The sequence below is a fragment of the Cebus imitator genome, unplaced genomic scaffold (assembly GCF_001604975.1).
Source record: "Cebus imitator isolate Cc_AM_T3 unplaced genomic scaffold, Cebus_imitator-1.0 Scaffold37, whole genome shotgun sequence".
Classification (NCBI taxonomy): domain Eukaryota; kingdom Metazoa; phylum Chordata; class Mammalia; order Primates; family Cebidae; genus Cebus; species Cebus imitator.
In genome coordinates, this window is record NW_016107352.1 from 951,262 (window position 1) to 976,228 (window position 24,967).

General features: G+C 35.7%; 1 protein-coding gene across 2 annotated transcripts; it reads right to left on the reverse strand.

Annotated features, from left to right (window-relative positions):
• Nucleotides 1-4,346: 4,346 nt before the first annotated feature.
• On the reverse strand, nt 4,347-15,117 carry BET1 (Bet1 golgi vesicular membrane trafficking protein). Of its 2 annotated transcripts, none has more exons than XM_037737272.1 (4): nt 15,015-15,117; nt 9,894-10,018; nt 7,336-7,392; nt 4,347-5,493 (listed from the first exon to the last, which is right to left on the reverse strand). In XM_037737272.1, exons 1-4 carry the CDS (start codon nt 15,109-15,111, stop codon nt 5,338-5,340), a joined length of 435 nt encoding a protein of 144 aa, XP_037593200.1. In that variant the 5' UTR covers nt 15,112-15,117; the 3' UTR covers nt 4,347-5,337. The 2 variants fall into 2 exon arrangements, with proteins under 2 accessions (XP_037593200.1, XP_017380603.1); XM_017525114.2 differs by having other exon boundaries at nt 14,908-15,108.
• Between the last annotated feature and the right edge of the window lie 9,850 nt (nt 15,118-24,967).

Here is a 24,967-nt window from a genome sequence, read left to right on the forward strand (position 1 = left end):
CCCCAATTAACCTAATGGCTATAATGTTGTACCTCTACTACTCAAAGAAGCTCAGCTAGTAAGTAAACTTTGTAGGTTATTAATCAAGCCATACATTTTTATTAAGGGCCTTTTACGGTCTCAGCACTGGAATTTTAGTGAGAGGTGATTAAAAAGATATGTTCCTTAGGAGAAAAGATAAAAACGAAAACATCAATTTATTCAGCAAACACTCGTTGGGATCTGCTACTGTGCCAAGTGCTTGATGGTAAACACGGGTGTTTAACATTAGGTCCTTTATGTTGGTACACACCAAATGTGTCTTTCCTGAATGAATATTTTATTTTCTACATATAATTTTCATGTTCTTTATTATCAGGAATTCATATCTCTAAAAGTATTTAAAAACTGTTTATGTGCGTATGTCATCAAACACCACAGAGATATCTTTTGAAGACATCAACAGTTTAAAATTCCTCACTGGTGAAGAAAAACATGTTTTACATAGCAGATGTTACAGTTTAAGATGGATGTGTGTAACCTCTCTAAGGAAGCACTAGAACAAAAATTTAATAGTCACGTGTAAATATGCATGCTTATATAAAAATAACCCATCTCGAGTTTACCTGGCATGGATTAGTACCAGCAGGACTTGTTTAATTAGTAATTAATTAAATTTCCTGAAAACATACATCATTCCATTACTAGAAACAAGAGTAAAACTGTATGTTGAATAAAGCAACACTCGCACACTTAATTAAAAAGCAAATTACTTAACATACAATATTTTTATATTGCCCATCTTCCCTTAGAAGGTCTACATCCTCCAAAAAAAAAGCTGAACATAATTTAGGTCAAAGACTATATTAATACAAAAATGACTGAAATTTAACTTTCCATCCTCTCTTTTTTTGTTTGTCTCTCCTTCCTCTCTTTTCATTTTTGCCCACACACCTTTCACTTATATTAAACCTTATTCCATTAGAACTTCCTTGTGATAAATTCTGAGATACACAATGGTAGAAAGAACTTAAGCAGGTATATTAAAATCACTCTTAAATTCAAATATTAGAATGCTGTTGTTTTATAAAATAGATTAGTAGTTTCTATTTTTTAAATAAATTTAAAATTTTTAAAGTTTAGAGAGGGAATTCTGAGAAACTGCCCTAGGGTGGTTTGCTAGCCATGCCCAAAAGATAGATTCAGAGACACAGTGTATAAAAGAACAAGTGGACTAAACTTTGCAATTTGTCTTGTCCCATCTGTTACAAACTTCACAGTAGGGAGCCTGGCATTGTCAGTTACCTTAAATGACTGGTTGTGAATGCAAACATAAATTTGTGTACTTTTCTAGATTTTTGCTAGAGTCAAAAATATATCATGTTCTTGGTGTTTGTGGAGTTTGTGGCAATTTGGGGTTTTGTGGCAATTTTGAAGACAAAACAGTGTAATCAGTAAAAAGAATGTTTTCTATATCATCATTGATCTGGTTTTAAAAGCTCTCTGTGTGAATCTAAAAACCATTTTAGAAATAGTTTTAAATTAAACATTATTTAGCCATGAGAAATAAATTCAGACAAAGAGTTTAAGGGAGCTGACTAGCACATACCATTCAGAAATTTGCTTATCTTTCAGGCAGTGCCCTAGAAGATAATCCATTAATTATGAAAGGAATTTTAATCATGTAGTATGGATATCTTTAATAGACATCATTGTAACATATTTGGACTCCTTGAAATCATCTTGTATGTCAACAAAACAAACTCAACTCACCTTATACGGATTTTAAATAATGTTTAAATAAGTTAAATATATATTAATGTAAAATTAAAATGTTAAGACCTTTGAAGAAACTAAGCATTAAATCTGTCTATAATCAGACTAAAGCATTTTATTCCAATAAGTTTTCTGAAACACAAATTACCTCACATAAAACTCATGTTCCAGTTTCCCTAAAAATGAGTTTATCTTATGTGCTTTAAAGTAAATGGATTATTAAATAATACAAAAGCTTAATAAATTACCAGCTGGTTGAACAATTAATTAATGAGATAAACCTGAGGAGAAAGCAATACTTACAAATATTATTTTAAAATGTAAATTGATGACCTGACAAGGTTTTTCATTATATATTAATATCTGTTGCATGTAGACATTTTATGTTATGTGTTTCATCTTTTCTGCTCATTTCTAAATTAATTACAGGCATTAGAGAAGCCATAAATACTAATAAAGCTAGATTCAGCTGTCGGCTGTCAAGTGAATCACACCATAGCCTTGTTCATACACAAAACAGTGTCAAGGAGTCCAATCATAGATCATACATCTTTGAGAAAGCGTAGTAGGAACAATTCTTTACATAGTTGAGAAAAAGTTAACATATGCAAAATGTGTAAATGATCTTCTAAGTGTCTATTGCCTTTGAAAAGTATCCTTAAATTAATTGAATTAATTAATTGAATTGAATTAATTCACCAGTTAATTTCATGTCACCTGAGGTTTCTCTATTAAAATTTAAGTAAGAGATTCTCATTTGGGAAACAAATCACTTCTAAATCTTCCAAAGAACATTCATAAACATAACCAGAGTGTGCTGAATTTAGCTTGTACCAACTTATGAGAGCCAATTGTACATGTATTTTCACAACTCTTGCATTCCAGTGCTGTCACAATAGTGCTTGGAGTCAAGTGTGGTGGGAGATTTTACACCACAGAAGTAAAAAGTTACTATTTAAAGGTTAATAATTTAATTATCCCTACCAGCCTGAGTGTATTTTTTTTATCTTTATACAATTCATACTCCTTATAAATAGAGTAACTGAGATGGAGAGGTCATCAGCCCAAAGTCATAATGTGAATGATGGAGCCAGGATTTATGCTGAGGCAGTGTACCTTCACAGCCTTTGGTCTTAGCCATGTTGCTAGTCTGCTTCTCAGTAAATATTTAGTCAAAGTTTATTCACCAGTATGGACGGATGACATTATTTACTGACTGCATAAACCCAAATTATCAAGCACTTTTTCAACATTCTCTCAAAGATGTAAATTCAGTAATATCTAACTTGAAATTTAGGAGCATTAAAAAATTAGGAAAACTATTTTATAGAACCAGAGCTTTTCATGGGGACAAGTGCTAGGGTTCTCTGCTCCAGAATTCTGATGCTTAAAACACTGTGTATTTGTTTTAAATGGAAAAAGAGGGTGCTGGCAGAAAGATCTCTGTGGTTGGTTAGGGACATGCCAGTGTGTCCAGAGGAGTTCCCTGCCTGCCAGGAATCTCAGCAGAAACAGTGATGTGAAGGGACAAGATAAAATGCCAGGTAGAGACTTATTTTACATAGTTCTTAGAAATAAAATCATAAGAAATGTTGAGCCATGCAGTGATGAGAATTACTTTTATATCACCCAAAACCCCTTTTCCTGAAATCTCTGCTTGATGATACTGTCCAAATTTAAAGTTTTTAAATATTTTACAAAGCACTTTCATAAAATAGCCAAACAATCCTGAAATCCATCCTTCTCTTGCCATCACTTGGTTTTCCTAAGGCTCTGATATCCTCTACTTCCGTTGTTGATTCTCCTGTTTTCATCTTTAAGTCTTTTTCTTTGGCCTCTGTTCTTCCCGTTTTTCACAACTTGAATGATTAACAATGATTTCTGAGTCTCCCTTGAGCTCTGGTACTTGGTAAAGTACAGTTAAAATCTTCTTGAATGAATGAGTCACTCTCCAATTGCCTGATGAAAATACATACTTGGAGGTATTTCATTACCCCGAAGCCTGAAAACAACCTATTGTCTTGTCCCTAAAATAACTACCTTTTCTGAGAATTTCTGTTAATGATACTGAGAACCAGCATTTATCGAGGGACTATCACATGCCAGGCACTTTATCTACTTCTCATAACTATCCTATGAAATAGATGATGTAATGAAAAAAACAAGGACAAAAGCACTGAGCAAGTGAAGGAATAAAGATGTGAACCCAGATTATCTAACTCAAACCAGTGCCTCTCCCACACCTCAGGCTTATCTGTTTAAGTCACTTAACCACACACAGTTCCAGTGTTTTTAACCTGTCAGAGGCCCAAATAACGACAAATGCAGCCAGAAAAAAACATGACCTGAAATCACAGGTTATTAGGGATGAACAAAAAGAATTAAAACTCAGTAAAATCAAAGAAAATACATTCATAACCAAAAACAGAAAGAAGGAGATTTTTGAAATAGCAGTCAAGATTTGCTTCTTTGTTTGAAGCAAGTTCCATCAATACAAATATTAACTTTGCTTGATTTGGGTTGGAATCTGAGTTTTCAGGCCCACTTCTCAGATTCTATTAAGAATGTAAAAGAGACAAATAAAGAAGCAACACAGTCAACTAATATATTTTATTTAAAAATTTATTTCTGGAGCCTATAAATGGATAAATTCCAAAATAGTAATACAGAGTATTTAACAATGTTTTAATATTTTTCACTCAACAGACTGCCTTTGTGTTTTTCTTTCCATAAACAAATACACTGGATTAAAACAACAGTACTCGAAGTTATCTTCAAGTTCAAAGCCTGAGTTTCTTGCATACTATTTCCATTTAGAGTTTAGTAATTACTTAACTTCACATTATTCTGTCACAAATGATAATCAAATGTCCTGCCTCGTAGTAAAAATCATAAAACTATTAGAAGCCAAGTCAAAAGAATTTATAAAGTTAATATGAAACAATAACTATACTGATATACATTTACAATGGGCCCTATCAGAAATATGCGAAAATAACAAGCTTTATTTAAAGAATGAGGTCTCTGGGCAGAAAGGAATGAGGGGTCATTATCATAAAAAATTATTAGAAAGATTGTAGTAAAAAGAAATCAGCCTACGATTTTAACTGAGTAAAGGAGGAGAATGGAGTATATCATTATAGTTGATGCAGTTAGGAAAATTCAATTAGCATTCTACCACAAACTGGTTGACTACTTCGAGAGCTCAGAGTAGACTCTCCGAGCATTCTGTTACTCTCCGACTAAGTTTCCTTACATGGGGCATAAACTTGCATTTATAACAAAATATTATAATGCTATTTAATCCGACTGTTGGCAAACAATAGAAAAAGAAACTGGAAATTAGTGGAGTCATACCATCTCACTACCCCTGAAAATAGGGGCTAAAATGAATCATTAAGGAACAGTATTCAGAGAGCACTGTATTAACTAATGTGATTTATAAAATAAACAAACTTCAGCAATTTTCAATGGAAAATGCCATAGTATTTGAAAACTAGGAATGTTTTGATGCTGATTTTTATCAAAGTGGTACTCTAAGCCATTAAGTTGGAACAAATTCCAAATTCACAATTACTTGCATCACCTTAGTTTAATAATCCAATAAATGACAAAAAAGACAAATAAAGAAAAGAGCATCATATAGCACAGTAGTCTTGTTTGGCTCCCTCTGGATAAAATCTTCAGTTTGCCCATAGTTTTACCTAGAAATCCAGTTGTGGAATCAAATTGTGAATCCTATCAGAGATAAAAGCAAATAAAATATAACAGTTTCTAATAGTCTACATATGCACATCCAAGTAATTGAATAACTTGTTATCATAGTACATTTATAATGACAGCTTTGTGTTTAATCAATTCAGAAGCCTGTTTTATCAACAGTTCTATCAACTATCTTGGGTAGTCAGCCTGATTACTCCATGCAAAATACAGTAATTCTCTCAATGAATAAAAAGCTCTTTCATTATCCAAAAACATTTCTTTCAGCCCCACAGAGTAATTAAAAAACTCCAAACTATTTAGATGTTATTCCAATTATGTGGATAAAAAAACGATTAACAGTAAAAGTAATTACTTTGTGCCATTGCTCTCCCTGGTCAAATGGTTGATTTCTACCCAAGTAGAGGATTTCATCCAAAATGTAATATGGTTAGCAGTTAAATGTACCTTTATTTTTTTTTTTTTGACATGGAGTCTTGCTCTATTGCCCAGGCTAGAGTGCGGTGGCGTGATCTTGGCTCACCGCAACCTCTGCCTCCCAAGTTCAAGTGATTCTCCTGCCTCAGCTTCCCGAGTAGCTGGGACTATAGACATATGCCCCTACACCTGGCTAATTTTTTTGTATTTTCAGTAGAGATGGGTTTTCACCATGTTGGCCAGGCTGGTCTTGAACTACTGACCTCAGGTGATTCACCCACCTTGTCCTCCCAAAGTGCTGGGATTACAGGCGTAAGCCACCGCGCCCAACCTTGGACCTTTACTTTTAATATCCTTTTGTTTAGACAGCTGATTTTGAAGTAAAGTGGAATCTATTAAAAGTTAAGAAAATAACATATAGAGGTAGTAAAATGTGATAAGGACTATAAATATGGATGAGGAAAAACTACCATATTAAAACATAGCTAGAAAATCCTAACAATGAGAGAGGGCTAGGTATGGACTAGAAATATTACACATAATTTCATAGAAATTTTAATATCCTGAGGTGTAAAGGCTCTGACATCATAAGATCTTTTGTATAGTTCAGTGTCTATGTGGCTCATACACTTTAGATCTATGGTTCTTCACCACGATTATGCATCAGAATCACCTGCGATGCTTTTTTTTCAAAATATTTATGTCTAGATGCCTCCCCACAAAATTCTAAATCAGTATATTTAAAGACAGAATCAGGCATGTATATTTTTAAAAAGGTCCCCAGCTGATTATAGTGCACAGCTTAGTAGTATATTGCTTTTGAGGCCAAATTCATTTTTGAATAGTAAAATTTTAAAAGCACATGGAACCAGAGAAGGTTCAGAGAAGCTTGACATTCAAGATAAATGTTAACAAATGGAAGGAGACGCTAACAAGAAAAGGTGTATGTTGTTAGAGATAAAAGGCTCCAGGCTGTTCAAATCTATAAGCACTTTTTTCAGAAGTGATCCTTAGGAAACTGAGCAAAAGAGTATACGTTTCCATTAAGTGAACAACATTTGGCTGGTTGAATATGAAGTGCTTTTTGATTGCTTGGTTAATAAATTACTAGTAGTCTCTAGTATTGAGATTTTTAAGACTACTCAAAATAATCATCTGTCTTGAGTCTTTAACAATCTTTCTAAATTCAATTCAATTAAATTAAATCTAATTAAAGATATATTGGTTTCTACTTATTCCTCCCACTTACATGTGTGAGACAAGATGAAAAATGAAAAAGTATGGCAAAAATAAACCCTATAGTTATTCCAAACACATTAGATACAAATGGATGGGAATCAAGGACTTAGGATCTCTATCTATTTCAAAATGAATAAAAGTTGAAATTCTATTATTTGAGAATATTAGATCAAATTTCTTAAAGTTAAAATCATAACCACTTACCATTTCGGCTAATAATTTGTTCTGGGTTTTAACTTCATGGCCTATTTCAATGGAAAGCTATAAAGAAGAAAGTATACACACAATTACTCACATAAAAGTATTCAAGTGTTATAAAGTAAAAATAATGTCATTCTAAGCATACACATTTTCTGAAATGAAACGGTCTTCTAAACACATAAACTCTCTTCTTCTGACACTTTTTCCAACAAGATTAATAAAAAAAAAATTTGGAACTTCTACTCCTCCCAATTATGGACATTTTCTCTTTCCTCTTTATTATAATTTCATATTAATATTCAAGTCCATCTTTTAATTTGGTATATACTACTTCTCTCTGATTCTCTTACACTTGCATGCTTTTGTATCTTTATTATATTCCCACAAAAGCATTTATCTGTATATTTCCTCCTTATATTTATTTTTTTAACTTTTATTTTAGGTTTGGAGGTACATGTGAAGGTTTGTTATATAAGTAAACTCATGTCACGTGGATTTGTTGTACAGATTATTTCATCATCCAAGAATTAAGTCTAGTACCCAACCTTCTTACATTTTAAAAGATCTACAAGTACCCATATAACCAACTCAAATCTAGACAAAAGTATTCAATATTTTCCTAATGAAATGTTGCATTACTTTAAATATGTCTAAATTGATTATTTCCTTAGATTTTAAAGGTCTTTGCTTGAAAATAGGATAATAAATTGAAAAAAAATACATATTAGTGTTATTTACATCCTGAAACTCTGCAGAAAAGAGCCATAGCTTATAAAAAACAATACTATAGGTAATTATAACAGCTATTGAAACCAAAACCTATCTAATACTTTATAGGACAAATTCATCAAAGGCTTTACTTCCAAGATGATTGAATAAATAGAATCATTTACAGAAAATCTTGGTAAGCCATTGTAAATATTGTTCTTCATCTGTGTGAAACTATATGAGATAATACTGATATAAAACCATACTAGAATTCTATAGATCAGAACATGAGCTTTCTTCCCAGATTTAACAACTCAGAGATAATAAAGTAACTATAAAGCTAGACTGCCCACATTACCCAACTTATTTCTACCATTCTCATTCATGGCAAGAGAAAAAATTTCCAGGACATCACAACTTTCTTCTAACAAGTAATCTAAATTATCTACATTGGAGGGTTTTTAAAAGGTATTTAATTCTTAAGTCCTTCCAAGTGTTGTATTTTTAAAATTAACATTATACAGTATTACTTAGTTCATAAATCAACTTCTTTCGGTTTAATATGACTTTGAAAACAATCCTGTTTCAAAATCTAACAGTCTCCAGATGGAATGTAATTTGATTTTTCAAAGACTATAATGAAATATCAAATTTTAGCCACATGGGCTTCTACTGAATGTTTTATAAGTGAATATCATGTTTATTATAATGCAATATCAATCACATATATTAAAATAATCTTTGTGTAATTCCTTTGTTCAATATAAATTTACTTAATACCACCGATAAGGAATTATGCTAGGTACTACACTGACTATAAAGTAAGCACAATAGAAAACCTGCATTCTGATAAATTCCTTTTACATACAAATAATGCCAATGCAAATCACTATGAATAAGTGCTACAGAAATGGCACAAATGGTTTTATGTTCATAAGAAGAAAAGTCACTTTTGGAAGTGGTAATTAGGTAAAAGTTTGGAGGGAGGGGGTGCAATGAGGAGAGGGCAATCTAGATAAGCAGCACTTCAATTGATGTAAGAAGGAAGCGGACACCTAAGGCAAAGGGATAGTGTGATATGGGGTGGGAAAGTGACAGCACACACAGGACACAAAGCATACTTTAATTTGTCTAGCAGAAAGCACATACACATTCTGGAAGTGTGGGAGACAAGATCAAAAGCTAAGATCAATTTTTGAAGGATTTATCTGATTTAATCAAGCTACAAAGCATGAATTGTAGAAGGACACTGAAGACTTCTGGGAAGGCAGGATGCAGTTTTTAAAAAACATTCTAAACGAGGACTGTGGCAATAATTATGTAGCTCAGATAATGTGCAAAAAACCAGGAAGAGATAGGTTAAGAGGTTCTTCCAATAATTCAACTAAGAAAACCAGGGGATAGTATTAGAAATAGAAAGGCAAAGGTGGAAACATTAAAAAGACATTGAAAGACTCAGTGACTGAAATGAAGTACTAAGGTCGAAATAAGAAAGATCAAGATTTATAGCTTAGAAGACTGCATTAAAAAAAGGGAAAGAGCTACTTGGGGATAGAAGATGGACAGCTCTGTTTGAGACATTATAGCAGACAGCATACAGTATATAAAACAAAGCTGAAGATTTTTTTCAAGTATTTAAAAAAAAAAAACCTGTCTTTTGATGTGCCACATTTTCTAACTTACTCAAAGCACAGTCTAAATTTTGAATGTACTTTGACCTCACAAAACTACAGTGTCTAAGTAAATGAATTCCTTAGGATGAGGTCAATAAGAATATATAGTTTATAACTATATAATACATATGTATAGAAATATATGATTTAAAACACATATAATATTTGTTATATACTTACAGATTTTATAGCAGTTACTTTGCTTCTCAGACTTTCAGTGAGTCTCTCATTTTCTTCTTCACAGGCACTATACCCACTATTAGCATAGCCATAGTTCCCATAGTTGCCAGGAGGTACTCCTTCACCTGCAAGGATCAGAGACACAAAGGTAGTTGTAGAGAAGCCGCTTTTGAAACATTGATAGTTAGGAAAGAACTGAAAAAGACCCCTGGAGGGCATTGCAGACCACATATGTCTCTAATGTTCACATTCCAAATGAATTTTAAAAATAAATAACAAAACAGAGATCAGACCAATTCTTTCCATTACCCTCTGTTAACCAAAGAATATTCAGTTCAGTTCATTTTAATACACATTCATGGATTGCTTATTGATTGCCCAGAAGATACAAAAATAGGTACTAATACACAAGGATATTCAGGATACATTCCCTCCTCAATAGAAACATGTATTTTAATAAAAGTTCTAAAAGCAGTAACATCATCTACCCACTGAAGACATGTGGCTATGAAGAGGAAGGGAAAAAGTGGTTAATACAGTAGGAGGGGAGCTTATAGCAGTGAGGGTCCTTTACTAGCATCTCTTTCTTTTAAATAGACAGCTAGACAGGGAAGAGCCAAAGGGAAGGGGCAAACTGAAGCTCTAGGAAAGAGACAGAATAACTTATGCAGAATGTTAGCTGAGAGTCAAAAGGGAGATTCATTTATTCTTCAACATATATTTGAAGAATTACCATGTATCAGATTCATCATTCTTTCTAGGTGCTACTATATGGAACTCTAAGGGACAAGAATGCCCACCACCCTGCCTAATACAGTACTTGATAGTCATCAGGCTATCAAACAACAGATGGAGTACGACTTAGTGAATACACACATAAATATGTTGGCTGATTCAAAGGAAACGGCATAGTTCAGGGTTTTAGTTAACTACACTTTTTTTAAAAAAACATAATTGATGCCATCAGTTTTCTCAGTAAAGGAAGAAAACAGGCTATCTGCTGAAGAATGGGTGATCACTTGGAATACACAGTAAGGGAAATGATGGAGAAAAGTGACTGGGACCGCAAAGGATTACTAAAGATAAAACAAACTTGTTTGAGGCAATATACCATAGTGGCTTCAACCCACCCAGGTGTGTGATTTTTTTCTACAGACATGTGCCCTAAGTTGGTCCAGCAGAAGCTGGATAGTTGGACTAATGTAGAGTTGCAAGTTTATAGTATTGGGGTTGCAGAAAAACAGAGCCCCAAGAGGTTGAGACTGTTTGCCAAAAGAGTGGTTGAAGATTTGGATTGTGGGGATTGGATTGGACAGATATTGAAGTATAGCAGTGGCTCGAGAATGTGGGGAAAGGGATGATATCAAAACTAGAGGTCGCAGAGCCAGCTGGGCATGCTCACATCTATAATCCCAGCTACTCGGGAAGCTGAGCCAGACAGGATCACCTGAGGCCAGGAATTTGAGACCAGTCTGGGTAACACAGGTCTCCATAAGCTCAAAGAGCAGATGTAGCAGCAGTGACAGGAGGTAACAGCACTGATCACTGAAGGACAGTCAAGGTGTAAATAGGAAGTTCTTTCAAGGCACAATACAAATTTCATTTTCCCTATGAAGCAAAACTCTCACTGATTTCTTACAGCTCTAATTGTATGTAACATTAATACTGCACTCTGTACAGTACTATAAGGGCAGAGACTAAGTTTGTTTGACTCATCACTGTATGTTCCCCCATAAACATACAAACACATACACACTGTAAGGCACATTTGATGAACATATGATGTGACCTAATTAATGAAAAGAATCTGAGTTCATTGTTATTGAACTTTGAATGTGCATATCTTTGTCGAGAATGGAATCATGTTGCTTCTCTGAGGGCAGACAGTATCTCACGCTCCTATATCCTCCCTGTACCTACTAAGTACTTTATATGCAGCAGATACCTAGGCAATATCCAACACCACAAAAACCACAACAAAATATTAAATAAGTATTTTCCAAACAGAAGAGAGTTGTACTATATGAATTTTCCTGCTGACACACTATCCATGAAGTGCTCCACATGTGTTATTATAAAAGAACTCAAGGAGTGGGCATATTTTTCCCCTCAGTCAATTAAAATCACCATTTAAAACTGCATTCTCACTCTATTAATCAGTAATACTCTGTGCAAACTCTAATAAGGGCCAAGATTCTTAAAGAAAGAATAATGTCTTCTTATTTTGTGTGGCTGAGGTTCTGAGTATGTAACATAACATTTACCCAATAAGTACTGACTGGTTGAATTCAATCATTTGACAATTTCACCAAGAAATTCACTCTAAATTAATAGTTATTTTTTCTTTCCTTTGTTTAGTTGCTTTTGCCTATCTTAATCTTAATTAAGTGTGCTTCCATGCTGTTCTATTTATTCAAAGTGAAATTCTTGTTTATTGTCCAAAAATATGTCAATGCACATTTCTCCTATTAAAGAGTTGATCTTCTCTCAAATTATGAGCCACCCCAAATACAATGGATAAAAAAAACAAAAACAAATAAAATGCTAGAACTGCTATTCTGAACAGAACCACTTCTCTTCTGGTGGTGTACTGCTATGAAAAGTTGTAAAAAAGCTAGTGAGCACTGAAGATCACACTCAGCCTTTGTTAATTTAGACAAATGATACTTCTTTTGGATAGGTTCTATCAGTAAGCTAACAGAACCATTTAGAGACACACATGAAGTGTCACAGCTTCTGCCTATGGATATCTATCAGATTCACTACAATCCCAAATTTAAAATTTCATGAAAAGAAATTTTAAAACATGAAAAGAAGTCCGGGCGCAGTGGCTCATGTCTGTAAACCCTGCACTTTGGGAGGCCAAGATGGGTGGATCACCGGAGGTCACGAGTTCGAGACCAGCCTGACCAACATGGCAAAACCCCGTCTCTACTAAAAAGTACAAAAATTAGTCAGGTGTGGTGGTGTAATCCCAAGTACTTGAGAGGCTGAGGCAGGAGAATTGCTTGAACCTGGGAGGTGGAGGTTGCAGTGAGCTGAGATTGCACCACTGCACTCCAGCCTGGGCAACAGAGCGAGATTCTGTTTCAAAAAGAAGAAACAAAGAAAAGAAAGAAAAGAAGGAAGGAAGGAAGGGAGAGAGGGAGGGAGGTTGGTTGGGAGGGAGAGAGGGAGGAAGAAAAGAAAAAAATGTGTAAAAAAAAGCCTTTGTTACTTCACATCCATATAAATTATAGTAATAGCAGTTTTACCTAAGTAATCACCTCTCCTCTCAATCACAGAAGAGCGCTTTAAAAAAAAAAAAAAAAAAAAAGGAGTATGGGGTAGTGGGCTCTAAATTAGTGAGATTCTAATTTAACTGGCTGAGCTGAGGTCCGGGTAACAATTTTAAAACTTCCCAGGGTTGAGAGCCATTTCTCAAGTCATTTTCCTGCAATTTAACATGGCATACTACAGCAGAAAAATACTCAAAAGGGCCTAGAGGGCTACTGATGAAATCCAAACTCTTTGGTCATGAAATCCAGACTCTTCAGCCTCACATGCAAAGATCTCCACAGTGTGATTCCGCATCCCCTGAGCTAGGAGTGACCCGAACCACATCTTCAAACAAACTGGCTTAGTTATAATCCCTTACTTTTTTTAGTTCCCATTTGGAACTCACTTCCCTCACTCTCCATTATTCAAGGTCTACTTCAAATTCCTACGTCTCCACAAAATACACAAGGATCTTCTCCACAAAGTATACAGTGATCTATATCTGAAGTCTCTGAGACCATCACTTATGTGCAGAACTTATCTGGTATTTGGATGTATAGCGACTACTTTGTACTATAATTTATCTTTGCACATATTCCTACTCCCCACCTAGACTGGAAGCTTTGGGGAGCACAAACAGGGCAACAAACAACTGTATACCTAGAGCTTACTCAGGCACACGATAAATCCTTTTTTGTCATTAATGATGAACAAGAAAAACATTTAGGCATATAAAACTAAACTTGCTCAAAATTATTTTTTTTCTCTTCAATGTACCTGGCCCCTCTTTCTTTCTATGATCCAAGTTTTCATAAAAACTTCATTTAAAAAAAACTTTCTCATACTACAATTTATTAATCAATAACAAGTCTACAGTTATTGGCAACTTTCATTGACTAAATATCTGACATTTTCGGAATCTTTTTTTCAATCTTATAATGACTGAGATAGGTAACATTCTCTTTCTTCAAATGTTTTATTTTCCGACGTATACTGCACTCTAATTTAGCAGTCTTATTTAAAAAAAAACAAAATAGTGTCCTAAGAGAAAGCTTCAGAACCAGAAAATGCTGCTCTGATAGCTGTCTGTTACTATAGAGGACCATTAGAATTCCTTGTGCCTAACTTATTCTTGCTGGTGAGCCAGCTTCCTAAACCCCAAGGTCAAGATCAAATGTTAAGTCACCAAACCTTACTACATTTTACTGCCTTAACCATGGCACAAAGTTCAGATAAGAAATCGCCTTTGACCCAGATGTTACAGTTCCAGGACCTTTAACAGTAATGACACGTACATTTACCTTTGTAACTCACTGTTACCAGACTAACGACCATTATCAGTGTGCTTTGAGTGCAACTACCCACTCTTCAAATTCGGCTTCTGATGAAACTTAAGATCCAGGGCCAGTGGAGAAACAGAAACCGGAGTCGGGCTTTGGAAAACACAGCAGTGTCGATAACCAAGCTCAGTCAATAACACTAAAACACTCGACCACTGAGATGTCACCTGTACACACCCACCCCAGCCAGTCCAATGCTTTCTCTAGCCTACCATCCAAACTTGAATCTGACTCAAACTTAAGGAAGCTCCTAGGATCTGGGACAAATGGTGTGTTTCCACTCGACAAGGCCCGACTCCCTCTGAAGATCCTGCTTTTTGGACCAAATGCCAAGAACAAAACAGGTTCGATTTGCTCCCGCGCCCAGCACTGCCGGTTCTAGGGCCCCGAACATCGAACCTCGGCCCTCTTCTTACCCAGGCCTGCACGCCTCATCCGGCCAGAGGAGAGAGGAAAAAGGTGGGCGCGGGGGGTTAGGTGGGTAGGAAAGAGCTATGGGTGACCCGAACCACGTCTTCAGTACCAGGACCCCGCAGAACACCAACTTCTTCCAGCAAAGCGCCACGACAGCTGTAGACTCTAAACACCGCGCCGGCTGATGGCGTCACTAGGGCGCTCATTGGAGCCCTGGGAAGAAGCTTGAATGGCATTCTGGGAAATGTAGTTCACTGACGCATGACGTGTTGCAGGAGGCGTGGTGTGAACCCGGTTTCAGGAGTCGGCGAGGCTTCCGGAAAATGGGGTGGCTTCGGCTGCGGCTCTCACTCTGGGTTTCTTATCCAACATCCCCGCTGCTTGTCTCGTGGCCCTCCGGGTCGCTGCTTTCAGTTTATTGACCACCAAGTTTAACTAAACTAACAGATCTGCTTCTCCGAACCCACAAGAGGTTGATTGGGGTATCTTTCCTGATTCAGCCTTGTACTCCCTCCTACCTCCAGAGGTAGTGCAGGGAAAGTTAGAGAAAACTTTGTTCGGGTTTCTCAGTTTACAAACAAGTAATCCGACATCCACAAAAGTAACAGATTTTGTACCTCACCAGTAAAGGAGAGAAAACCAGGTTCCTTGGAGTAAGACTCCCGCTCAGATGGGAGCAGCCCAGGGAAGGCTTGGGGTCTCATCGGAGACACTGAATAATTCCCTGCTACTGTTACTGCATCTGTTGTACTTGAGGAACCAAGACTTTTAGTTGTTATAGGGACCAAAGGACCCCTAAATTCCCTCCCACTTAACTTTTTTTTTTAACTTATGCAAAGGTTATTGAAATACTGCTTACACAAGGCATTGCGCCAGTTTAGGGGTTTTAAGCTTGCTGGCGAGTGAAGATGTTGCTGGTATCAGGGTTAATCCTAGAAGTTCATTTTGTCTCACAGGATTATTTATCATGAGAATACCATAATCATGGTTTTCGGAGAAAGAAAAATCTGATACACAGTAGGTAATCAAAATCCACTGGGTGTCTGCGGTTTTGTTGCTGCTGACGTATGTATGGGAGTGGAATCGTCTCCACTCCACAAATATGTGCTCTCTGATCATTTCGTGTTTCTTCGCAGTTTTCCAAGATATTATTAACCTTGACCACAATAGTGGCACAAGTCTCTGCGTTAAGTTGCTTTTGTATAAAACACATGAAAACTACTTTTAATGAAATTTATTAACCTGAGAAGGAAGATTTATTCAATAATGTTTCGATAGAAAAAAAAATCTTCATTAAAATTAAACCTCCATTTTCTAAAAGCAATGGAATTAAATGAGGATAAAATCAGGGACAATTACAAATAAAAGTTGGAGATTCAGTAAGAGATAATAGCGAGATATCCCTTTACAACTTTAAATCTGTGCCAGTCCTTTGTTTGATTACAAAAATGCATGTTTTATAATTAAACATGTTTAAAAATTGTCCTAATGAAGGCTTGCTGATAGAAAATGTAGAAATTGTCATTTTTGAATATCTGTTAATAGTTACAAAAACTAGTCATTTGAATTACCTAAAATATATTCTTCCTTTACATGGTAGTAAGACATAAGAATGAAACATAGTTAAAAGGAAAAAAAATATATAATGTACTAAGAATATAACTGAAGTAAGGCAAAGCTAGTTCATATTGAGCTTGTTACCTAAAAAAATCCAAATTATTGTTTTTAGCTACCATCGCCAGTATCAAATTAGAGATAATGTCTTGAAAAAAAAATGCACTCAAAAGATGAGGCAGGAAAGATGAATTTAATGTGCAGAAAAAGAATTATTAAATGTGACCATAGTTGACATTAGCGATCGGAGGGAATCATTTTCACTTTTCTCATTGTGCTTTTTTCCTTTTTAAATTAAAATCCCTAATGCTTCTTAGCGATTGAAAGCAAATAAAGTTCTTAGAGATGAATAGCATTTCGAAGCTCTTCTCTATTTTCATAGGATAATCTCACAGAAAACATCTAATGTTCCTAGGTCTCTAGGAGATAAAGAACTAAAAATTACTCAAAATGATATTAAGTATTCCTTCTAGTAATTACAAAAGCAAGAATATAAACAGGAAAAGTTTGAATCGAGGTGCACAATTGGAACTTTTCTTTCTCCTATCTGTCTGCCTCCTGCCCATTTGTCCTACCTCTACCTGACCAAATTTCAGGACCAATCCAAGGGGAAAGAGCATATCAAACTCTCAAAACTGGCTAAATAAACATTAACAAATTTTCCAATCATGAAGTAAATTCAGTATATTGGGCATCATATTTGAACTGTAACAAAATGTAAACTAAAAACAGAAAGCTCTTGATTTACAAACAAGCTATAGAATGAAAGTTTATAAGTTGGTTGTTTGGTGTTAAAGCATATTTTCCCTGAAGATTGAAATGATGGTCAGATTCCCAACTCAGCCCAGAAAACACACGGCTATTAGAGTTACGGGCTGGCCAATCAAAGTCTGTGTAACCCATAGGACAGCAGAAATACCACATATTTTCAGTGAAGACCAATAGAAGAAATATAATGTTGTAATACTTGTGATAAAATAAAGCAATGCCATTAAAGGAGAAATTGAGTGTTTAAAAATTATTTTGGTTTTTCATGTTTGAGAAAGAATTAGTTTTACTTAAATGTTTTAAGAATGCAAAGAATATTTCCAAGGAGTTTCCAGAGTCACCAATTTGATCTTTCTTTTCCATAATTTGGGAATATACTATCACTGATGGCATGCTTCTCAGCCATGGTTAGTAAAAATTAGGCACACAATTCCAATCTTAAAGTCTTCAGCACAGCCAGACGCATAATTTCTGGGGGCTCAGGGCAAAATGAAAATGTTATGCCTTCAGTTCAGAAAACGGGGAAAAAGTGCAGCTAAAGGTATTCAGATATAAAACTTTTCTTTCTTCTGTAATCTCTCTACCATCCTTTTTACCCTTCTCACACCAACTTGTCATGGTGTTTTTATTTGCTATTTAATATTCTTCTGTGTAAAGAAAAAAACAAATTATTACCATTAATTTTACCCTTGATCTTTATATTGTGCAATGACAGTTTCAAATGCAAACATAAGAGCACATTACTCATGAAATTACTAAAATTGCACAATTTGTATTTTGTACCTTGATATGGTTTAGATATCTGTCCCAACCACATCTCATGTTGAAATGTAATCCCCAGTGTTGGAAGTAAGTCCTGGTGGGAAATATTTGGGTCATGGAGGCAGATCACACATGAATAGCTTAGCATCATCCCGTTGAGTGAGTTCACACAAGATCTAGATGTCTAAAGGTATGTGCACCACCTCCTGTCTCTCTTGCTCCCACTCTCACCATGTTTCCTACCCTCTCCCACTTCACCTTCTGCTATGAGTAAGAGCTCCCTGAGACTTACCAGAAGCTGAGCAGATGCTGGCATATATGCTTCCTGTACCATCTGTAAAACCATGAATCAATTAAACTTCTTTTCCTTATATATTACCCAGTCTCAGGTATGTCTTTATAGCAATGCAAGAATGGCCTAATAGATACCTCACACATGAATCTGTATTTCATTCTTACCACAGCGGAGCAGTCAAAACACTGCATCAAAACTAAGTCGACTATTTTTATTTCATGTCTTGATATGCACATATTCTACCAACATTCTACCTTCAGCCTACTGACAAGTTAGGAGGGACTTAAAAGGAAGAGAGCAAGGAGTTGCCTTAACTATTCTTTTCCTTCTATGCCATCATTTTTAATACAATTGGCTAATACAACAATGTAAGATTTAAAAAGCATGTGATAGGGTTCCTCGGTCATTTTCTTCTTTCTGTGGAGGAAGTTCTGGTTCCAGCAGAACATGTGGCCTTTTGAGGCTGTCAATGTCCATACTTACTCTGACACAAAGCTAACACACCTTGCACTCTCTTTGAGTCTTGCTGAACTCCCATGCATCATGAGTCCACTGGTATTCTGTGTTCCTGGGGCACTGCAAATGTGCTATTCAAATGAGGTGGCAAAGAACAATGAAAATGCATGTTGCATATATCTCCTCTGATCATGGGCATGCTGTCTTGTTCCATAAGACTTTATTTACAAAACATAAAGTCAAAGGTAAAATTATTAAGAATTTCAAGACGGTGACCACAGAGCATTAAACCAAGTATGGAAGCTTTCCGATCAAGGAGTCTTATGCAACTGCAAAAGTTGCAGGCCCCTGACCCTGGCCCTGGTCTTCAGAAATAAATTTTCAAAGGTAACAGGGCCATAATTGGTAGAGAAAAAAGAGGGAATGAGTGAATACAGAGGACATATATATCAACAGATAGAATTAAAGTGAAACGTTTAAATTGAGCAGTGAAATTCACAGAGAAGGAAGAGAGTAGAGTATACAGGTGCTGCCCCAAGAGAAATAATAGAAGAAAATAAAGAAGTGATAAGTTACATACTTCTCTCAAACCACCGACCAAGCCAGTTTCTGTCTCAAGTAAGTTATCATTGTGGTTGATGAGCCATAGATAAGTAAAACTCCAGTGTGTATAAGCAGTAAGAAAAACTGTCCTCAAGGTGGGCATGATGCCAGCAAACTTGAGTGATGGGGCATCATTTCAGGGATGAGGCTTTTTCTGTGTTTCATGCCAAGATGTTTCACTCTTCCAGCAATTCTAATGTATTACGAAGTTCTCATTCTGGGAAATGATTACTTCCTTAATATCAGTTAATCAGTAGCTGTGATTTTTTTTTTTTTCAGAATATCTGGCCCCACAGCAGAACATTAATGTAAAGCTAAATTTTAAAATGAGTACTTTGCATAGGCTGCCCTTTTAATATTCCAATTTTGAAGACATCTTTGACATTCCTAAAACATTATTTTAGATTAAAGAAGATAGGTTTAATTTTCATTGCCTAGAATATGTCAGTGTTATATGTTTTAAAATGCTCTGTATTACCTATCATTCAAGGCTAATTTAGTCAAGTTGATAGTCATTTTATTTTAATAACATTTATTATTCAAGAAGTATACTAAATTATCATATTGATACATTTAAACTGCAAAAGGAAAAATAAAGTATATAACTTAGTTTTATTCCTATGGCACTGTTAGACACTTTGACAGACATGTTATTACTCCACTGCTGGCTTGTTTTTTTTCCCAGTGGTAATTAGTAGTGTTTATATCATAGACAAAACACTTCAATATGTTATTCAGATATTAGAATGTGCTATCCATTTTTATGTAGTATCCATTTTTATGTAGACATTCACTTCACATAATTTTTCTGTTTTACTAAAGGTAATGGTTTCATGACTTCTGATTCCTAGAATTAGGCCAAGACTGTGTCACAGATGTATGCAACTCATCTCATTTCAATTCGCTTTGGCTATTGACACAGAAGCACTTCTTAGAACCAAAATGATCCAGTTTTCTCACCTTATCTGTTATTAACCATGATCCTACACTCAGCTGAAATGGTCAAATTTTTATATCTTTAATACTTGTGGGGTTTTTTTTCCTATAGGTTGAATTTAACTGCTTCAGAATGTCAGATAGTATTAAAATGATTTAATTATTGTACCAAGAATCATTATTATTTGACATCCACGTTCCAGGAGGATGGAATCTGGTATATCCTTTAAAACAGATTTGTGCTTGAGTAAAGCTTTCCCGTAACTAACTAATTCGTACTGACTTTCTCTTCTTGATTTACTTGTAGTACATCTATATCAGCATATATAGATTGCGCTACTTTGTATATTATATACACTCGCCTGGCTTCTATAAAAGTGATACTGGGTTACGATGAAGGGAAGGTAATTGAATATTCTCATAAAAAAGAATAACAATCCCTACCTCTTTCTTATACAAAATTAATTTGATATAAATGATAACCTACAGGTAAAACATAAGAAAGGATAGGTATCTTTGAGATAGAAAAATTTCTTAAACATGATGTGGAAATTATTAACCAAAAAGGGAAATGTTGATAAATTTTACTACATTGAAAGTAAGAACTCCTGTGCACGAAATACCATTAAAAGAGGAAAAGAAAAGTCACAATATTTGCAATACATGTATCTGACAAAGGATTTATTTGGAGGATAAACAAAGAACTTTCACAAATGAAAAATGAAAAGACAGTTAACGCAATAGAAAAATGGGCAAAAACTTGAAAGTCTCTTACAAATGAGGACATCCAAAGGGCTAATATATGTTTGAAATGTTGCTCAACATAATTAGATGTTCGAAGAATGCAAATAAAAAATTACCTTGAAATGACACTACATCACCTCCAAGATGTATATGCTTAGAATATACATATATCTGTATCTATCTACATAGGCATGTTTATACACACAGAGACAATCACACACACAATACACATACACATGAGAAATGCTAAGTGTTAATAGAGGTGTAGAGCAACCAGAATTCTCTGATTCTGGTGGATATGTAAATTGGTACAACCACCTTGGATAACTATTTGACAATATCTACTAAAGTTGAAGCATACATACACATATTCCCTAAGCATATACCAACAGAAAAGTATACATATTTAAAACAAAAAAGTGACCACAATTTTACTAGTTATAATACCTACACCCCAGAAACACCGCAGTTGTCCAACAGCAGAAGAAATGGCTAAATAATTGTGGCAAATGCATACATGAGAGATACATACAAGGAGAGTGAAAAAAATCCATGCAACATACAACAACACAGATAAATCTCACAAACGGTATTCATTGAAAGAAAATAGAGGAAACAAGTATGTTAATAATGCATGATTTCATTGACATGAAGTTCAGAAATAGGCGCAACTACCCGATGGTATTAGAAATCTGGAAATAGGTGACTTTCAGAGTGACTGTGAAGGGGAAGGGGGCTTCTAGAACACTGGTAATATACTACATAATTTACTTTGTGTACTTTACATAGAATGTTAGCCTTGTGAAAAGTTATTAAGCTGTACAATTTGTATGTGTGCTAGCTACAAAATTTTACCAAAAAGAAATCCACAATTAAGCTTTTGGGAGAATCAATATGGAATATGTAATAAACAATGCAAAAATTTAAGGAAAAAGAAGAAAAATTAGCCAGGCCTTATCAGACCAATTCAATTAGCCTAGGAACAAAACAGCACCATGATTCTCTTGAGGAAATCTTAGCAGGATTGTACCAGATGACATGCTGGTTGTAAGGGTGTGTAGTGGTGGTTCACCTTTAAAATGGAAGTCTTCAAGTTGTAAATTGAAAGACTGTGCTCCACCCATCATTACTTTCATAATTAAAACTACGTTGTGTCTGGGCACAGTGCCTCATACCTGTAATCCCAGTATTTTCGGAGGCCGAGGAGGGTGGATCATGAGCTCAAGAGATGGAGACCATCCTAGCCAACAGGGTGAAACCCAGTCTCTACTAAAAATACAAAACTTAGCTGGGCATGGTGGCATGCACCTATAGTCTCAGCTACTCGGGAAGATGAAGCAGGAGAAATTGCTTGAACCCGGGAGGCAGAGGTTGCAGTGAGCCAAGATTGTGCCACTGCACTCCAGCCTGGTGACAGAGCGAGACTCTGCCTCAAAAAACAAACAAAGAATGTTAATTTTTAGCTTTTCCCCAATCTGCTCTACAACAGATGTCAAATGATCTTTCCTTTTGTAACTTAACTCCTGGTTAGGGAAGCCAACTCTGAGATGGAGGTAAGCATGGAGGAAGCTCATGGGGCAGTGCTCTCAGGATTCACCACTGGAGGGAGAGGAGAAAGCTGACCTGGGCAGAGGCAGAAAGGGTGTGCTGTGGTATAGTTGCCCCAGGAATACAGTAACCTCTGAAACTGAAATGATCCTTTAAAGATGTCCCAAATTGTGCAACTTTATACCTCCTACTTACCAGTAATTGGATATGGGCTGCCTTGGGAAGTCAGTGTGACCTCAGGTTAGGCCACTCAGCTGAGAAAGGCAGTTCCCCGAGAGGACTGACAGCAGAGGGCTGAGGGCAAGCAGCACTCCCAGCTGCTGGTGGAATAAGTCACCCAGTCCTGAAGCAGCATGGCATCACCACGGCCTTCCCACTATGGGAGAGGCAGCCCCAGGACAAAAATGATATCTGTGCCTGTTCCTACACAGGGTTGCCTTTCTTGTTTTCCTGCTTCCTTGTTTGCTTTCTCCATTTCTTTCTCTCTTTCTTTTCTCTTTTCTTTCTTTCTTTCTTTCTTTCTTTCTTTCTTTCTTTCTTTCTTTCTTTCTTTCTTTCTTTCTTTCTTTCTTTTTCCTTTTTCCTTCTTTCTTTTTCTTCTCTCTCTCTCTCTCTCTCTCTCTCTGTCCCACTCTTTCTTCTTTCTTTTGGAAACACTTTAATTCAACTTGAAGAACCACAATGGAATAATTATCCCTGAAGAAAACATCACAATTAATTAAATAAGGATATTTTCCTCAAACTTGATGCAAAGAAATTATTTGTTTTCATGAAGAAGGAAGACTAAGGAGTCCATAACTGAGATACACTTGGTCTACAGTATTTCCTCCCCAGAATATGAGAACATGATTATAATACAATTTCAAGAGAGACAAATATATCACTTCATGATCTGCCTGCCTCAGCCTCCCAAAGTGCTGGGATTACATGCGTGAGCCACCACGCCCACCCTGTTTGTTTTTAAATATAAGATTAACATGTACAATTTGGAAGGTATGAACAGTAAAGAGAGCTTATTTAGGTATATAGGTCTATGGCAATTGTCTAAGCTTATTAATCTTTATCATATCCAGTGAAACAGGCCTAAATTTTATCTTAACTCTCCCTTTTGGGAGGAGTGAATTATTCTCTCAGATATAGTGTTCAAGTTGTAGTCTAGGACCCACTGCTTTTGGGCAAAAAAATTCAAGAATCAGCAACATTTCTGCAAAGCTGTGAGCAATTTACTGGAAACATGTCCAATCAAATGTTTGGAGACCCGGGAGAGACTTTCAATATTAGCTTACTCAACTTTCTAGTGTCAAAGATAGGGGAATCTACGATTAGGGCAAGTGATTTACTCAAGTTCTGTGGCTAACATGAGGTAGAAATGGGTGCTACATTCCAGATATCCTTTCAGGTCCAGCGTTCTGCATGTGAAACCTTCAGGGAAGATTCCAGACTGTCATAGCTATGCCCTAAAGTCCTTTGTTTTTGGAGGCCATTCCATCTCAAAAGTATTAAAATTTACCCCTATTTCACATTAAACATTGCTTTGTGTACAAAACTTTTAAAGGGATTTAGTAATTTGTAACTTTTTATTTGTAATTTATTATTTATAATTACATTCATAATTAACATTTTAACATGAATAACTTAGGCTAGAAGTTACCATGTAATTGATTATGATGGACTGACAATCATTCCTGCTCAGAAATACTTTGGAAATCAGCACACCCAACCTACGGATTGCTCTCAAAGGTAATTTTAAAAGAAACGCTGAAGTTAACAGTGAGTAAAGTTGACAAGTTATATTTTGCAGGGCTTCTTATGTGTTTCTGCATTTTGGACCAGCTATATAGATAGGTAGATAGATATGATGATTTGAGAGAGATAGAGAATTTCAAGATAGACATTATAAAACCCAGTTGCACAAAATAGAGCCAGGCTTTGTGGTAAGTCCTTTTGCAGCTAGTCCGTCTATCTGTTTTTGTCCCTGTAGAGCTATGTGGAGTCTCTGCTCATCTATTTTACTTGTGTCTCTGAAGACAGAATCCCCATGGTTGCCCAAAAGGAAAAGCTTAGCTGCATGTCTCTCTAATCTCTGTAGTAATCTCTCTCAGTTTCCCAGTCTTGGTTTCCTGGAAGATAAAATCTAATTGGTCAAATGTAAGTAAGTTATCCATCCCTGGTCAGTCCAATTAGCTGATATTGGTGGTAGATGAGTAGGCAGGGTCTTCAAAACTGGGCAGATCAGATTCTCTAAGAGGATGCCTTTAAGAAAAAAAATGTTATTCACTAGTACTTTAGAGCATGTGTGCAGTTTGGAGCACTTGCATAAAAACTCTTGGTCTCCT

Excerpts from the sequence above, each read along its gene's own strand:
- BET1 (XM_037737272.1), bottom strand. The coding sequence starts at position 15,111 with ATGAGCGCCCTAGTGACGCCATCAGCCGGCGCGGTGTTTAGAGTCTAC. Across the intron at positions 10,019-15,014 it reads TGGTGTTCTGCGGGGTCCTG|GTGAAGGAGTACCTCCTGGC; the intron begins GTACTGAAGACG and ends TGATCCTTGCAG. Across the intron at positions 7,393-9,893 it reads AAGTAACTGCTATAAAATCT|CTTTCCATTGAAATAGGCCA; the intron begins GTAAGTATATAA and ends TCTTCTTTATAG.